This window comes from Pezoporus occidentalis, unplaced genomic scaffold (genome assembly GCF_034315485.1).
Source record: "Pezoporus occidentalis ecotype Australia unplaced genomic scaffold, CSIRO_AGI_Poc_V1 ctg192, whole genome shotgun sequence".
NCBI lineage: Eukaryota > Metazoa > Chordata > Aves > Psittaciformes > Psittacidae > Pezoporus > Pezoporus occidentalis.
This window is the reverse complement of record NW_026913771.1, coordinates 1,355,880-1,374,206: the sequence shown is the minus strand read 5'-3', so window position 1 is coordinate 1,374,206 and position 18,327 is coordinate 1,355,880. Positions and strand designations below refer to the sequence as shown.

The 18,327-nt window shown below is 37.6% G+C and overlaps 1 protein-coding gene across 2 annotated transcripts in view; it reads left to right on the top strand.

The window, feature by feature from the left end:
- The first annotated feature begins 139 nt into the window (after window positions 1-139).
- Window positions 140-18,327, top strand: part of BRIP1 (BRCA1 interacting helicase 1) — a 114,610-nt gene continuing 96,422 nt past the window's right edge. Inside the window, exons 1-14 of one of the 2 annotated variants that reach the window (XM_062617152.1) lie at window positions 140-347; window positions 1,829-1,957; window positions 2,770-2,881; window positions 3,351-3,542; window positions 3,832-3,959; window positions 4,844-4,978; window positions 11,166-11,459; window positions 11,933-12,154; window positions 12,579-12,778; window positions 16,147-16,279; window positions 16,852-17,003; window positions 17,310-17,478; window positions 17,595-17,732; window positions 18,134-18,295. In XM_062617152.1, the coding sequence (XP_062473136.1) occupies window positions 1,865-1,957; window positions 2,770-2,881; window positions 3,351-3,542; window positions 3,832-3,959; window positions 4,844-4,978; window positions 11,166-11,459; window positions 11,933-12,154; window positions 12,579-12,778; window positions 16,147-16,279; window positions 16,852-17,003; window positions 17,310-17,478; window positions 17,595-17,732; window positions 18,134-18,295 (2,130 nt within the window). In that variant the 5' untranslated portion in view covers window positions 140-347; window positions 1,829-1,864. Of the gene's footprint in view, window positions 348-1,265; window positions 1,722-1,828; window positions 1,958-2,769; window positions 2,882-3,350; window positions 3,543-3,831; window positions 3,960-4,843; window positions 4,979-11,165; window positions 11,460-11,932; window positions 12,155-12,578; window positions 12,779-16,146; window positions 16,280-16,851; window positions 17,004-17,309; window positions 17,479-17,594; window positions 17,733-18,133; window positions 18,296-18,327 lie in introns of those variants that run through there. The other variant, XM_062617151.1, reaches the window with a different exon arrangement.

The window sequence follows — 18,327 nt, the reverse complement described above, 5'->3', positions numbered from 1 at the left end:
GGGTGCCCTGACCCCGGGGCCGGCAGAGGCCGTTCCCCCGCTGGTGTCCGTGCGGGGGGCGATGTTGACAGCCCGCTGACCTTACAAAGCGATGGTTTGTGATAACGAAGGGCGGTGTCGCGATACAGCTCCCCTCGGTGAAAGCGTGGTTGCCCAGCAACGACTACAACCCGAAGCCAATAAGGCCTTCCGTGATTGGTTCTCACAGCGCACAGGCGGAAGGCGGGAGCGGCTCAGTTTGCGATTTGCTGATTGGTGGCGCAGGGCTCTTTCCTGTCAGCTGATTGGCGCCGGGGTGGAGGCGGGAAGGACGGACGGGGAAGGGGTCGGGGTCGCTGTCGCCTGAGGTGAGCGGCCGTGCGGAGCGGCTCTGAGGAGGCCGGGCTCCCGTGGGACGGGGGGGAACCGGCTCTCTGGGGACCTTTACCTCTTAAACAAGATGAAGGACCCGCTCAGGTGCTTCTGTGTAGGCTGGGGCGCCGCACGCACCAGAGGATGACAGCAGCTCCTCAGCGCTCCCTCCCCTCAGCCACAGAGAGGCAGAAAAATCCTCCCCAGAGCTGGGTCTAGAGTAGGGTCAAGGCGGTGGCGGGGTTCCCCTGAGCGGGGGGATGAGTCCGGTGCACCCAAAGGCGCAGGCCGGGAACAGAAGGTCCCTCCGCGTTCCTGGGGTCTCGGACCGCCCCCGCTTCCTGCCCGCTTCGGTGTTGAAGCGTTCTCACCGCCCCGGCGGGGGCTTGCTTTTTTCTCGGGCAAAGCTCAATTCGAAGTAGTGCTCCTTCAAGCGTACACCCCTCCTCACCCTCCCCCTGCGTGACGGGAGGGGAAAAGCCTTTTGCTGGGTGCAGTTACATTTTTTGGAAGGAAGGGTAGGGTATGAACTCGTGTTAGCAGCCTCTTTTTGCTGAGAGGATTTCCTTTGCCTGTTGAGATGATGAAGCTGACTCATGCCGTACACTGGTATTTGCTGCATGTGTTTACTCATTAGAAGTGAGATGAGGACACAGGTTAGTGAGACAATTTATCGCAGGGAATCTGCCATTTTAAAATCTGTCTTTTATGTTGTAGATGCTGAAAACCTGTAAGAAAAAATCTGCGTTATTTTTTAAAAAGTATTCGTTTTTTAAAGCCATCTTTGCCTTTTCAGTATTTTTAATTCAGTAATTACAAGGTTTTAGGGTAATAAGGAAACTGGCTTTATTCTATTATCCAGAGAGAAATGCTGGATAGTGCTCAGAGAATAGCAAAGTCAATGACACCTCATTTTCCCCTGAATAATGGTTGTATTATTTGTGGAAGAAAACTGTTGTTTTTTAAACATGTCATTTTTTGAAGTCCAGTGTGCAGGTTTAATTTCTCAGTGCTCTAAAATGAACAGTTCAAGATGCTGTTGTCAGGTGTATCTTTGTAGTTGCAGTATGTTGGAGTTCAAGCTAATAGACCTGGTTAATTGAAAAGTTAGCTACTTTCAGTTATTAAGTATCTCAAGGTACTTTTCCCCCAGAGATTTGGCTTCTTATCCCAACAGTATACAGTCTGAGAGAATCTGAAAGGATGTGCACAGTGGGTCATGCTTTGATTTAAATTGCTGGTGTTACTCATCGGATGGTGGCAAGTTGCTCTCGTGCGTAACAAGGAGTGCGTCTGAACTGACAGTGTGTAGTATGAGTCCTTGTATGCCAGTTCTGGTAATATCCTGAACTGCTCAGCCCCCTTACCAGGTTAGCAGTTTCTGCTTGTTTGGTTGGGTTTTTTTTGTGCCATATGTTGTTTCAGGCTTTGCCTGGTTGTTAGTGTTGATTTGTTAATACTATTTTTTTTATTGCAGTTATAAACCTGAAATAAACTGAATGAAAAAGTGGCAATGTCCTCTGATGTGTCAGAATATACTATTGGGGGGGTGAAGATCATGTTCCCTTGCAAGGCTTACCCTTCGCAACTTGCTATGATGAATGCTGTAAGTAGAAGTTAAATTAACACTGGCTAAACTAATAGTTTATGTTTTCCAATATCTACCAACATTTAGAAAACAAACACATGAAATTCAGAGCCTCCAATATCTTGAGAATTGAATTTGTAATGCTGTACAATGGTATCTGGCCCGTGACAAGGGAAAGTTGAAGTACTTTTTGGATTTGTGAATATTTGTGCTAAGAAGTTATGAGTTACATATGACTGTTTAATTAAATATACTGTAATAGGTATTTTATATAAGTTTCAAATTCCATATAAGGAGTGAATGATTTAGTAAAACATCTCCCTTAAGCAGATCATATTATTTCACTAAGATTTTGCTTTTTGGCATTTTTTAAAAAATGAATTATTACACCTTACATTTAAATATTTTAAAATAGTTTTAACCATTTTTAAAGTGTGGGACAATGGGTTTGGGTTTTCCCTGTGGGACAATTGGTTTGGTTGCCTGACAGATGTTTTCAATGGTCTGGTTCTGTAAGGCTAAAGGAAGGGAGCCAGTCCCATTAGGTATTCCTGTTGACAGCTAAGTATTTCAGTGTCCTCTGTAAGTGAACCCCCAAGCATAACATGTTCTTCAGGAGAAATACATCTAAGGCTACCTGACCTGTTGTTACTCTTAAGGGTGATGAAGGGTGGTGATGTGTTTCTGATTTTCATTTATTATTTGTTTTTTTTACAAGACAGCAGGTGTCCTGATCTATCTTTAGAAGTAATTTCTAGCTTGGCTAAAGACCTCTGCTTTGTTTGGTTTTCTATTAATTCTGGTTTTGTTTCTTGTTACTCTTCTTAAAGATTATTAAGGGTTTAAATAACAGGCAACACTGTTTGTTGGAGAGCCCTACAGGAAGTGGGAAAAGCTTGGCATTACTTTGTTCTGCATTATCATGGCAGCAGTCTCAGTATGGTAAGTTATCTTGGTATACCTTTGCCCAATTTTTATTGCCAAAAGATAATAGATTTGTTGGTTTTCAGCCTTTAAACATTACTGGTTTTCAGGAATCTAAGCAGGTCTTTGTCCACCATTATATATATATTGCCTTATTGGCAACATAAACCGGAAATGGCCAGTATGGATTTCAGTATGGTATCATAAGGGAATTATATGGCTGTTGGAACTTTGAAAGAATATAATTATGTATTATAGTTATGCAGACTGAATTGTAAGGGAGGGGTGTTTTTCATTTTTGCAAGTTGTTACAGTTCTTTGCACTGCAGTTTGTCGAAGGGTTATGAATGCTTGTTCAGACTTTGTAGACACAAAGTTTAAAACTGGTACCTAAAGAAAAGCTGTCATCTTGACTGTTTTGAAAGTCTTTTTCTCATGTATAGTCTTGAATAGTGTTCAATGGAAGACAAATGACTGTGTCCTTTAGAGAAACCACTGCTTACATCGTCATGTGAAAAGGAAGACAGAAAGCCAGAGACCTCACTGCTGTGTCGCTGCACGTGTCACTCCCACTGTAAGAGCAATGAGGCGGCAACGAGTGTGAATCATGGTGCTTCTTCTATTACTAATTGTGAAACGGGAAGTTCTGTAAAACCTGGAAGCCCTCTAACAAACACAGGTAACTTCATACCCAGACTGCTAAAAATCTGTCCTGGAAGTCAAATATGGAGCCAGTGATGTCAAGTTTTTTTGCTTTCAAGTCAGGGACTTTTTTTACTGTCATAATAGCAGATTAGTACATGATTCTGCCCTGTGTGGAAATCTAAGTGGAATGATGGCTAATGTGTCTAGGAATGTCTAATGCTATCTCCTATATCATGTGTATTTATAGTAAATTCCATTTTTAAAATAGTGCTCTTATTTAATGCATTCCTAGGACTGAACATGCCTTTTATTTTTCATTACAGAATGTAAGGAAAATGAAACACTAGCTTCAAAATTGTCTGCCAAAAAAAGGTTATCGCTACGTGACAATGAGAACGATGATTTTCAAGTAGACAGAAAAAGGATTCGTCCTTTAGAAACTGAGCAGCAGGTGAGCAAAGTTTATTTGCAATAAAATAATCCAGGCATAGCTCAACAAAGCTGTCAAATAACAATCAACATTTCAGAGAAGGGCTTAGAGAATAGTTGAGTCACAGTCACAGTTTCGACTGACAGATTTTTTTCATTTGTATTGTCACTTGTTACAAAGGAGTCCATTGTTGCTCAAAGTTGTTCATAATACCATGTCCTAAATTATGTTTTGCATATTTAAACACTTAATATTCCCAAAACTTATTTATACGCACTTGATCCACACTATTGAGTCAAAGCATGAGATTCTAGAATTGAAAGTGCCCTTGCAAATACGTATTAGAAACTCAAATAATGCTGTGAATATATTCAAGCTCTGGTTTGTTTTATCCTGTCAAATGCAGCTATCTCTGCCCTATTATGTAGAGTGCAACATTTCTGTCATGTTTTCACCTGTGCCAGTCTCATGACTTAGTACTTGCACTGTAAACAGCTTTTATGTTGCTCTGGAGTATTGCTCAGATGGTTGCTTTTGTCTAGGTTTTCAGATCAGTATGGCTTGGTTTTATTTCTCGTTTTAGTTATGAAAGTTCTGCTTATATCAATCTAGTATTATAATTCCTATCAGTTTTGTTACAGTGGGGAATTAAAGAAGAAAAGCTCAGCAGTAATTACAGATTTTGTTGTTGTTATTGTTACTGAATTTTTTAATTAAGACTTTATAGCTTTTCCCAAACTGTTGTGTGGCTTAGATTTAGTTAAACTGTTAAAAAATATTAGTGATGGACTGTGTTACTGAAACAGACTCAGTGGAAAACAGTTGAAAGAAAATCACTGACTGCCAGTGTAAGCACATACTTCTGCCCACTGTGTTTGAACACAGTACATTTTTTTTCCCAACAGGTTAGAAAACGCCATTGTATTGCAAAAGGAGTCCAGTTTGTTGATGCTTTAGAAGTTTATAATCAGAGAAAAAATGGAGAGCTGATTGTTCACTCTGAGAAAAGTGCAAAACCCACCACTTTTTCTCCCAAACCAGTAAGTAATACAGTAATATTGTTTATATCAGGACTGTTAGTTCAAGAGCAGTTTAAAAAAAAATCTACTGTAAAGAGATTATGCATGAAATACAGCTTTTTAATATAGTTTCAGAAAACACTGTACCTCTGGCTTCATTACAGTCTAATGGAAAGGTTTCCAAGTGTGTAAGTTGCTTTAGAGTAATAGTGAACTTTGTTGCTATTGCTGGCAAGAGCTGCAGTGGCTTTTGCTCCTAATGGTGCTGTCTAACCAGTGTGGTTTGCAAAGCGTGAATTATTTCTGTGAAAGTTGTTCTTCTAAACAGTGGATTGAACTCTTTTACACCATGGCTCTCCAGTAGCACAGAATCTGGCCTAGCAATTCTGCCTGTGAACTTTCCATATGTGACAGCAATTATCAAGCAGCTGTAAATCTATTTGTTATTTTTCTACTTATAGTAGATCTATGGTATCATGGAAGAACTTGAAACTGGGACCATAGAAACTGAGTGACATCAGGAGTGTAGATTTTGTTCAACTTACCATTTGTTATTTTGTGGCATATGTAGTAAATAAAAGACAGCATTTAATATTAATAAATGTGCCTTTAAGCTGGAGAAAGTTTGAGCTGGTCATTGCAATATATTATAACAAAAAAAGAGTAATAAATACTGCACATGATTAAGAAATAAAATCCTGTGTGTTAACTGCGATAGATGTTGGTTTTGGTTTGTTTTTTTTTCTTTTTTTTTTTTTTTAATGTCCACTTTCCATAGCAGAAACTATTTTTTCCAGCTTTCTGCTAAGCATTTTCTGCATTTCTTGGTATTTGAATCTCACTGATTTTACGTAAAAGTTCATTGAAGCAAAACCAGTCAAAGAAATCTGAGGCAGTAGAGAGATGTCAGGTGCCAAATTACATTAGTAATGTAGTTCCTATGAGTGTTTATCAAAGGCTGTGGCATAGAATAGAATCATAGAATGATAGTTTTTGTCTATATTAAAATGCAGGAGCATGCCATGATATCATGAAATTGTATGTTTGATACAAATAGAAGACAGGAATGAGGTCTGGTCTTTGTTTCATCAGTACTGAAGATTACTTTCTTCTTTCAAAAGGCAAAGAATATTCTCCCTCTCCAATATATATTTCTTAATTTTATGTTGCTTTATGGTAATACCCATCTGTAGGTAGCTCGGCTTCTAAGTACAGGGGGTTCTATGTATGTTTGGTAATTTCAGTTTCCACATCTTACAACAACACTTGGCTCTTTGTATGTCCTAAATTAGGTTCTATTTTAATCAGTGTGTGTTTTAACTTCAGGAGCTCTTTTCCAGTATACTCTACATTTGTGAAAACAAAGGAAGCCAAAAGCTTTGGTATTACTTTAAGACATTGGGAGTTAAATCTTTTCTTGACAAAAGTGAATCTGTGTTCTAGGTCATTTGATGGGAATTAGATTTTGCCAGTTTTGGAAAGCTCTGTAGATTTTTTGGAAGGATTTGAAATGCTTTATGCCGCTGAACTTCAATTGCTGGTTTGAAGTACAAAGGCCAGCAGAGTGTGCTGTTGATTTTCAAATAAAGAGACCTTTCTTCCTTTATTGTAACATTTGCTTTGGTACTTCTTTGTGGGTATCTGAAAAACTTTATTTACAACTTCTAGAAAGTTCATGTAGTGAACTGAAAACTTTGAGTATAGATCAACTAACTGTTATAAAATATTGAACCATATTCTAATTTTCTGAGAAAACTTAATTTTTATAATAGTACCTGTGCTGTACCCATTTGTGTTATAATGTGTTCTCCATGGGTCTGAGTTTGCAGATAAACAGTACAGTATACTATTCAAAGTTCAAATACTGTGCTGTTTAGTACTTTTAGAGAGAAGTAACTTAAGAAGACATAAAAGAAAAGGAAGAAATTATTTTTAAGAATGAAATAATAAGGTATTATTTACCTGAAGTGAACCTCAGCAGACTGAGAGCTGAAACAATTGTCAAGAAAACAACTGCAGAAAGTAAGGCCCTATTTATCATTAGTAGTTCTGTGGCTTAACTACATTAAGACATGAAGAACATCACAGCATAGGCTGGTAGGTTAGTTTTCTAGTGTAGCTTATGAAACAAAGTTAGCTGAGGTGATGTTCAGCACTTACCATAATGGACTATATATTTAGGATGATACAATAACGCAATAAAAATATTTTCTTAATGAAATAATCCTGATTTGTATAGCTTATGTTTTACTGTAGTCAATCCTGTGCTTAAAGCAAATTTAATTTCTTGTCAGGCCCTTTCTTATAGCCCAAGAGAGAGAATGGGTTGGTTGTAAGAGCATGAGAGGCACTTCCAGTGCTGCTGCATCAGATGAACACTTGTAGAGCGCAGTGGGCGAGGATCTTCTGCCTGAGGCAACTGTTTTTAGCTGCTTTCAGTCCAGAGCCTGGGAATCCGTTTTTGTCCTTCTGCTGTTAATCCTTGCAAGAGAGGGCAAGTTAAGAGTTCTAGTGTGAGTTTAGATGGGAAATTATACCCTTAAGGTACTCTCTTGATTAATTCTGTCAAAGCATGCGGTCTGAGAAACTGGGGCAGCTGGGTTAAGGAATCCCCATTTATACCAAGTAAAAAAGTAAACAGTAAATGGAGAGTAGTGTAACAAACACTTGGGGTATCAAAAAACAGCTGTGAAAAGAATCTGTCTTAATGTGCTAGCCCATTGCAGTTTAACATATTGCTTACAACCTTCACAATGGAGTTTGAGTGACTTCTGTTACACATTCCAGGAGACTGGCAGCCTGTTACAATCAGGGTCTGGACTTCAGAATAGGTTAATTTACCACGATGGGATGAAGAAAGTTGTGGATTTGTATTACATGCTCTCACCTGACACCGTATCTGATCCTTTTTCTGCTGACTGACATTTTGAATGAGCTCTTTGAAGCAAGTTCCAGCTTAATTAAAACGTTTGCTTGGTTAGCAGTGATCTGTGAAAGCCTGTGATAAATATTGAACTGGGTTCACCTGCTGGTTACTGTGAGAGGATAAACAGCTGCTTTGTGTACTTTAATCAAGAGGCTGCATCACCAGCAGAATACTGTGCTTTTTGAGAGCTTATAAAGGAATAGCTGAAAAGCTTTTGTAATGTCACTGCTGATATCTTACTAGATTGTGCTTGTGTGATATTTCACACAAGAGGTATTCACTGCTGTATCATTCAGATGGCTTTGTAACCAGGAAATGTAGATGAAGATATGAAGAACTCCTCTTACCTCTTTGTGTTTCAAAGATCATAGCCTCAGTGTTTGTTTAGCTCTATTTTACACGTAGGACAGGTTGGTGGACTTGATGATTCCTTTTTAAATCAGACTTCCACGTTTTTGCCATATAAATATTGATGTGATAGGCTGTTTTATCTAGCCCCTGACAGAAGTAAAAACAAGTTAGATTAGCCTAAGGTCCATACAGTCTGGTGTCTGATCTCTAACAGCATCTGTTACTGGGTGTTTCTGATTAAACTGCAGAAAGCAGAGAAGTATCTTCCCCCCCACACACTCTCTCAATTGAAAATCTATATCCCAAATACAAACAGCTGAAAATATGTTTAGTTCTGAAGCCAGAGGGTGTTATAAAGTAGTTTTTTGTTGTCTTAATACTTTCATATTTTACATATTTATACTTGGCTCCCCACTTTCTTTCCTAATAAATGGAAACTTTGTCTAATTTTATTGTAATTTAACCAGCATCTCTTTGTTGTGTCTCTAAAAATTTGTACTTTAAGAGGCAACACTGCTATGGAAACTGCCATATTGGAGTTACCACTTCGTTCAGCTGTAGACTATTTTCTTTCCTTTTGCTGTAGTAATGGGAGAATAACACCACATTAGATTCTGGTGTGTGATATTAACAGTAAATTCTTTTTGTAGACATACAGAATTAAGATAGTTTGGTTTCAATAAAATTTAAAGATGGCCACACCATTTTCTAAAGCATAAAAATGCAAATTGACACATCTGAATAATGTGCAAAGAGCAGGAAGAACTCAACTTTTAAACTGTTTTAACCAGTTTCTTCAAGTTTTTCTTCATTATAAAGCACCTTCTAAAAAGGTTTTATTTATGCATTTACATATGTTTGGCTAATGGTGTTTGTGGCTTTCAGATGTTTATTTATACTCTTATGAGTTACTATAAACGAGCCTGAGTTTACAACTTTTGCCATGTTGATTTTTTTTTTTTTTTAACTAAAATCTGCTTTTCAAAGCGGAAGGTAACATTTGAAAACTGGAACACAGACTAAAGTGCTGTTTAAAGCCAGTACTACACCAATTTCATACCTTTTAAGAAAAACTTTAAAGGCCACCTGTAAAACACTGTCATTTAGAAGCCTTACACATAAGAATACTTAATTCATTTAATAAAAATGAAATACATCTGGGATTTTTTTTTTTGTTTTTTTTTTTAAACCCATGGTAGAAGAGCTTTCAGTTCATGTTTATGTATGTATTTATTTGAACTGCATTTTCAAATATTTGCAAAATAGCTGCCTGATTGGTCCTAATAATTTTCTGTTACTTTTATTTGGTAAACTAAATGTCAGGCTGAGCAATAGCAGTGGTGTATTAGAGGTATGGTATCATGTTGGAATTCTGTGTATTTCTTTTAACTTTGAAAACACCGTCTGACTTGAAATCAAAAGATGAGCATGTTCTTAAAGGCCCTACACAGTAACTGCTTCAGTTATATTGGTGGCATGCTAGCAGTGTTTTCATTATTTCCAAAAGCAAAATAGAATGTAGGTAGAATTATCAAGGTACAATTTGCATTGCAGTTTTCTGTGTGAGTGCAAACACAGTTGGGTATTGCCACACATGTAACATATACCATATGTCAGCTGTTTCCTGCTTCGCTGTTGACAAGAGCACCATTCATAACTCTTCTTTTTATCCTTTCAGTGAATAAGTAATTATTCAATATAGAAGGCAGGATATTTGGAACTGGCTATTTAATGTGGCAGCACACGGTAATGAAATCTGCTGTTACTGGCAACCTGAGAGGCGAATGTAACAATTCCAGCATGGGTGTAACTTAATCTGCTTTGAGGGCCTGTTTACTTGGCACATCAGTGAACCTTTTATCCCAGTGAGTGACAGCTCCAGAAGGGTTACATTTACATGCGTTCTATCATGTATTGTAATATTTAATGGCGGACAAGGCTGAGAGAGACTAAGGGTAATATGAACTTGCTTTTCCTCAGAGTGGAGGCTAAAAGACAGCTTGATCTCCAGAGTTGTGGTGTAACACACAGCATGATTTGGCATTTGTTTATAATGGATAATCTTACTGATTACAATTAAAAGGGGAGGGAGGAGTATTTGAGTGGGCAACTACATGTTGTTACTTGCACTGTCACCTGAAAAAAATAAAAACTCTTTTACACTAGAAGAATTCGTTATTTTTTATGGGACGTGTGTGGACATGGTTATTCATGAGTTACTTCATTTCTGCTAGTCTTTTCACACTAATTATTACAATTTCATGACAGTCTTTCCAGTACTTTACATTATGAGAGAGAGTGCTTCTCAGGAAGAAAAGAATTACTTTTAACAAATATTTTACAGGATTAGGTTCTGTTCAGAATGATTCCCTATGTGTCTTTAATTCTCATACTTACTAGATGACCTTTGAAATAATGGCATGGCAAACATGTTTCTAATAGAGACTGTATGACATGGTCTGTTTTATCTGCAGATTTCATTAAACTGTCTAGATTCCTTCTATTTGCTTTAAGGTAAAAATGTTCTCAGTATTTTAATTTGGGTGTCTGGTCCCAGGGTGGTCTTCACTGAAGGTGCTGGACACTTCATGTTCTGTAACAGAAGTGTCCTTATGGTGAAGCTCAAGTACAAGAAGTTTGTTTGCCTGTGTACATACTTAACTGGAATAATAACTCTTTCTGCAATTGGCTTATGATGAAGTTGTATCTGGTGACTGCCAGAAGTTTTTTAAGATTTTTCAGGCATGAGGACATGGTGTCTATGCTTTAGCATTTCTGAACTTTCTGCAGTTTGATAGGCCACCTTGGTGATTTAACTGACTAACTTAAACTATCCTAGAGGGCATTTTCTAAATAGAGCATAAACAGGTTTATCGTGTTCATTTTACAGTGGGATTTTGTTAATTTTTTTTTTTTTGTCTTGGGTTGCAGTCTTCTGGCCCTTGCACTGAGTGTTCCTGTTCTTCTGGAAAAGAAAGTGATAAAGATGCTAGTAACAGGAAGAAGAAAGAAAATGGAGATCAGCCTTTCATTCCCAAAATATTTTTTGGAACACGAACACACAAGCAAATATCCCAGATCACCAGAGAGTTGAAGAGAACAGCGTATTCCAGTGTCCCCATGACAATTCTTTCTAGCCGGGATTATACCTGTATTCATCCAACGGTATCTAATAGTGGCAGTAACAGGAATGAAATGTGTGTAGAGTTGCTGGAAGGAAAACATGTGAGTAATTTCATTTGAGAAAATGAACACTCCTTGAAACATGCTAAAATGTAGTTGAACAGTTAGAATGAGTAACATTGTTTACTTCTTTATCCTATGTTGCTTAAATGCCTCCTGGTAATTCAGCTTAAATACTGTTAGAAAATGTGATGCACAGTATCAGTACTGAAAAAAGAATTATGCAGATAAGAATAGTATTTATGACTGTAAGGTTAATGTTCCTAACAAGGCTTAAAATGTCTTTGCTTTTATAGATGAAGAAGAAGGAAGTGTCCTTTATTTTAGGAACATGAATTTGCCTGTTTTCTGTCTGACATGATATGTTTGTCATTAGTGTCTGACATAAAAAAATAGTTGTTAGGAATGTGTCCAGAAAATGAAGTCACATGCACGTAACAATTTAGGGGATTTAATCTTACTTGATTTTCATTAGCATTTTGTAACCATGGACTATCTGCCTTCTTTGCCTTTAGGGCAAGTCCTGTCTTTACTATCATGGTGTTCATAAACTCAGTGAACACCATGCACTACAGTCTGCACACAGAGTGTATCAGGCCTGGGACATTGAAGATCTAGTGAGCCTGGGAAAGAAGCTTCGTGCCTGTGCGTATTTTGCAGCCAGAGAACTCATGGTGGGCGCAGATATTGTATTTTGTCCTTATAATTATCTTCTGGACCCACAGATACGGGAGAGTGTAAGTATATTTGTAAGGAAGAGATTGCAATAACTGAAGTTAAAGTGAAGTTAAAACCATAATGGCCAACTGAAATCTGATTTATATCCAAAAATATTATCTACAGATTAACTCCTGGGTTAAGGTATTTTTCCTCTCTCTCTCGTTTTTGTTTTTATTTTTTTTCCCAGAATAGGCATTTCTGTGTTCCAAGGAATGCTTCCACTGGTCCCATACTCTGTCTGATCAGTTTGGGGCTTGTTGGTTTGGTTTTTTTTTAATCAGTGGAAGATAAACCCTTGCAAACTTCCCAGTTGTTTGGTTTATGGAGAGTGTGGTAGGTTCAGATTATATTAATCCAGACTTCTTTAACAGCATCCTGTTAGTTGCTGTTTCTCCTTAACGTCTTTCGCTTTGTTTTACTAGATCATAATTTTCTTTTTAGATGGAAATTAACCTAAAAGGCCAAGTAGTCATTTTAGATGAAGCCCATAATATTGAGGACTGTGCTCGAGAATCAGTGAGCTTCGGTGTTACGGAAAGTCAACTAAAAGCCGCTCGAGAAGAGCTAGACTTAATGGTCAACAGCAACATCAGACAGAAGGATCATGAGCCCCTACAGGCTGTGTGCTGCTCTCTGACAAAGTAAGGCAACTCTTTCTAATTCCATTACATCAATTAGCGGTTTTTAAAATTACAATTGGATTCCTTTTGCTTATGCAATTTACTGGTTGCTGTTTTGCAATTTAAGTATGCTTCAAACTATGGTGTCACCCAGTTTTTGTTCATTTGAGGAATTCCCAGGGTTTTGATATAGTTAAAAAACCCATTCATCTTACTCAAAGACAAACATTGAAATCCTGTTTGAAAAGTATGTTTCCTCTTGAAGGATTCGCTGATCTTTATGGGGGTTACTGTCCTAACTTAGGAAGTTCTGTATGAAAACTTTACTGAGATAAATAATTTTTCTCTGTCACTTGTTTCTGTTAGCTTACATGACAAATAGTAACAGCATTATTTTATCAAAGCATTACATAGTTTACATTTATAAAATGCTTTCAGAGCCTTGGGCAGGAGGTATTTGGAGCAGGCTGGAATCTGTTTTTGGAACCAGATTGGAATCTGTTTGGAATGGGTTCTTCACAGGTGAAAGTGAATTTGTCAGATGTGCCCTTTGTTTTCCCTGTGAAACAACTTGAACAAAGATACAAGGGTCTGAAAAACTGAGGTACATGCAAATTCTCAGAAGAGACTGAAGTCTGTAGAGAATTCAGGTAGCAACCTCCTTGAACGAAGCATGCATGATCTTTCCCTTTTGAATTTCTGATTATTCTCAAGAAAAAGTTGTCCACACAGGATTACTGGTCATTCCTGGACTGTATCAGTAGAATGTGGTTTTAATCATTTGCTTTTGTACTGAAATTGAAACCAAGGGTATGCTGAATCTCTTAGTACCTGTCTTGTTGGGAACATAAGGATAGAGGAGTCCAGTGGATGGAGAAATATGGATGGTTGAGGGAGTGGTTTTGAAAGCAGGAGTTGATCAGTAAGGCAGAAAGAAGCTCAAAAACCAGATGTTCTTTTTGCTTCTTTCTGCACCCATAGAGGAAAAGGTAGTAAGAGTGGAAAAAAAGGTAACCTTCAGAAACTATGGAAATACAATAGGAAGCAGAAGACCTGAGCAGAAGTTAACGATCATGAGACAGGATGGAACAAAAGCAAATGGGCCAGAGTCAGAAGCTCAGGAAAGAGGGCAAGAAATAAGGGGTGAAGGCGAAAATCTTATGAACGGAGCGGGAACATGAGGAAGTTGAAACAAAATCAGAAGAGTTTATCACCAGTAAAGAATTTGGAATTTAGCTCTGTAGCCCTTAATTTTTGAATTTTTCATGTGAGGGATCCAGGGACTGAAAGAGTTCAGAAACACTGCTGATGAAACCTGGAGCAGCAAACTCAGCAGGATAAAAGTGAAGAATGATATAAGTGGCTTTGAAGTGAACTGAACTCTGATTAAGTGCATGTCAAGATTGTCATTTTGTTGCATTAGTGGCTGATGAAATAGACTTCAGAGTACACTACAGCAAGTCTCCATTCTGAGAGTAAATGTTTGTGTGTCACAGAAGCTGATTCTCCTACCTTAGATATTTGAAATGTTAAATTTTAGTAAAAGATAAGAATAGCATGGCTGGAGATTTGAGTGCCCCAAGCTTTTTAACCTTATCAGAAAAACTAAGGATGATTGTCATGGGAAATTTTCCAATAGCATGGAAAGCAGAAGACTGGGTGTAAATAGCCAGTAATTGGTAAAATGCAGGGTGAGGTGGCTTTGCCAAACGCATGGGTAATTAGAAAAACCTTATTTCAGTTATAAAGATCCTGGACCTTCATTCCAGAAAGCACTTAAGCATGGGTTTAGTGCCACAGAGGTGCTGAAATGACTGTTTGGAGGAATTTGAAGGTATACCATTGGAGGTACGCTGTCAAGCTTTTCTGATGAGATGCAGATTTACCAGGACAAATTACCTTGTTCAGTGGAGTAGGCTGTGTCAGCAATGGGAGTTTTTGGTAGGGAGAGAAGGAGCAAATACACTTTCTTGAATTGAAGGCACGTTTGTGACATTTGTCATATCTTTTCCTGAAAATACTGCATACTTCACTTCAAACCCATAGATATCTTTCTGGGTATCAAGTTAGTTTTATTCATGTTTACTGCTGTATTCTAAAAATAAGAGCTATTTCCAAGTAAATGCTTTGACATTAGATTAAATTGGAGGAAATTATTCTAGGATTTGATTTTTTTTGGTGATATTTTAGTATTAGGAAGGTGACTGTGTTAAGTTTGTGTTTGCATTTATAGTGTGACCATTTCAAAAGTATGTGATGGTTTTTGAAGTTCATAACAGGTAGACAGAAGTTTTATATCTGCAGACATGTTTTATCCATTGTAAATCTGTGTCGTTTCTGTCACAGTGGCAGTTTTCTAATTTTAGTTCCAGGTCTTTCTGATCCTGTGTCTGAGGAAATGGGGCAGAGTCCTACACTGGTGAAGTCCTGCCTGTGTTAGTGATCATCATAGCTGAATAAGAAGAAGCAAATTATAGCCAAAGAAGTGATTGTTCTGGTAGTATTTATGGGGGTTTGTTTGCATTTAACCTGGCAAAAGGAAAGGTTCGGGGTTTTTTTAATTGTTCCACTAATCACATTATTTGCAGAGACATGACAGGAAATCTGGCACTGAAACAGTCACTGAGCCTCGTTGCTTTTGTTGATAATGAATAACTGTTTTTACAGGTAAATACTTTGAACTGTTGTAGAAATGACAGCTGTCTTTCTGATGCCTCCTGCTGGTTGATGAAACGGAGAGCTTTGGCATTCCCTGACAAGGAGGAAGCCTGCCTGCTCTCTAGGCAGAGAGAAGGTCTCATTATACTGCAGGGATGATAGAGGACACACTCAGTTAGAAAAGATTTTAGCTGTGCCACAAATTAGGTGATCTACGTGTTTAGATCAGGTTTTCAGAATGTCCTGTCACGTTTTGCATTGTACATACAGTTGTAATTCTGCTTAGTTTTCAAATTGTAGCAGTTACAAATACCTGCAGATAGACCTGCACTTTTTATTGCCCCTATATGGTGAACTAGTATCAGCTAGAGTAAAAAAGAGTGGCTTGAAAAATACAGCAGAAATCTTTCTTAAATGAGCCTGACATGTTATATTGTATATTTTAATCCTTTTTCTTTACTGTAAAGATATTATGTGATGATAAAATAGAATGCTATAGGGACAAATTTTCGTCTCGCCTTCAAAGACCTGCATCATGAGCAGTTCCCTAGAAGTTAGTTCAACAGTGACAAAGAGACATATAGAAAAGCAGATTCTCTGTACTTAGATGTAGTAAAATACTCACCATCGACCTCATAGAAGTCTGGTGCAATTTTTGAGGTTTGGTAAACTATCTCTAAATATCTAAAATTAATGCTGAAGTTATTTCTGATTTCTCTTTCTTTTTACAGCTGGTTAAAGGAGAGCTCTAGTCAACTGGTAGAAAGAGGGTATGAAACTGCTTTTAAGGTTTGGAGTGGAAAGGAGATGCTCACAATTTTGCACCAAATGGGAATAACTGATACTACTTTTCCCATTTTACAGGTAATGTTGTATGCTGTATAACTGAGTACCAGAGTGCACAATATTGATGTTGTTAACATCTTAAAATGTAAATGAGTTTAAATCCTAACAGGTCTTTTAATTTATTGCAATACTAAAAGGCTGTATGAAGAGGATGCCTGATGAAAACCATGAGTATTCCACTTGAACTACTGGGATTTGTGGAGAATCAATGTTTTAAAGGATATAACTGATAATGTGCAATTCTTTAAATTGCAGCATTGAGTCAGTAATAGTTTTGTCTATTTTGTCCATCCGCATTTTTCTTGGCTGTTGAAATGTATTTACCCTATTTTCAATTTCATCCTTCCTTTCTGTATGAGCCTTCTGTATAAGACTATAATTTTAGTCATAACAAATGTGTATAAGTTTTTAGAAAAACACTTTAAAGACGTTGTTACTTTTCCCTTCCAGTTCTTGTCTTCAGACTGACTATATGGGTGTTTTAGGTGAACTTTTAAAGCAATGTGCTGGAACTCTTGTATCTGTATTATCTTTGTTTTTGAGAAGATACTTAGGATGTTGTTAATGTGGGATTTGTTTGCCTCTCATAGAAACATTTAGCTGCTGTCCTGGAAAAAGAAGAAAAAGTATCGATGTTCGGTAAAGAGGAACTGATTGAGATACCAGTTGTGAGCCCTGCCACTCAGATGGTGCTGAAGGGGTTATTCATGGTTCTCTTGTATCTTTTTAAAGATAAGAGCAGGTCAGTTCAAGTCCGTAGCCTGAGCAGTGTGGTGGTGGTGAATTCAGCTGCTTTGACAAAACACCTCTTTTGTTTGTGAATCCCTCAGTTATGGTGTCTGGCTTCTGAGCTGCTTCTGGATTACACCTTATTTTAAAATATTAATTACTGTAAAGTTTCACTGTTTTTTTTAGAAAGTATAAAATTCTTTTTATACTTAATTGTAAATGCCTTGTAGCAGCACAGGTTGTGCTTTGTATGGGCTTAATGCTTACACTTTCAATTCTTTCTTGTAGGATTTTTTCATATTATTGTATCTCTCTGTAGGTTTGCAGACGACTACAAAGTTGCTTTACAACAAACTTACACCTGGAATGAAAACCCACCTGATGCTTCAGAGACAAGTGCCTTCTTTGCACGGCCCAGGCGTAAAAAGAATTTGCGGCAGAAAACTGTAGTCCACATGCTTAATTTTTGGTGCTTGAATCCTGCTGTGGTAAGCTGGGTGTGAAGTAGAAGACCTTTAGTAATTTTAGTCTAACAAATGTATATAAGTTTTTAGAAAAAACAGCACAATCACTTTAAATTCCTCCTTTTCTTTCTCCATCCTAGGCTTTTTCTGACTTAAATGATGTGAGAACAATTGTTCTGACATCTGGTACACTCTCTCCAATGGATTCCTTTTCTTCAGAGCTTGGTGTGAAGTTTTCTATTCAGTTGGAGGCAAATCACGTTATCCGGAACTCACAGGTAAACTTTTGCATTATGGTTCCCTCTCCTGAGGTGTAATGATGGCCATTGGATGAGAAATAGTGACTGTTCATGACAAACCCATTCTATAAGTGTAAAAAGGAATGTACAGAACTATTGCTTGGATTAATGCGATTATATAGTACATTTTCAATGGAAAAAGGGGCAATTTTAAACGTGTTCCTGGAAAAGTTGCAGTGCTGTATTTCTAAACAGCCATCTTATCAGTTATTGCACTTTCCCTTCTGTTTTTAAGTGCTGGAATTAATTTGTTTAGAAATCTAATATTATATCTCAATATTTCCCCTCACACTTAATATTTCATTAGTTAACCTCAAGTAATTTAATACAGTTTGTGCTGCGTATTTTAGAATTAACTTTTTAAATATGAACTACACCAGGTTTGGATTGGCACCATTGGAGTGGGCCCTAATGGTCGGAAGTTGTGTGCCACATTCCAGCATACAGAGACCTTTGAGTTCCAGGATGAGGTGGGAGCACTTCTGCTCTCAGTGTGTCAAACAGTAGCCCAAGGAATTTTGTGCTTTTTGCCGTCCTATAAGGTAAGGATATCTTAATTCGTATTCTTCCTTTG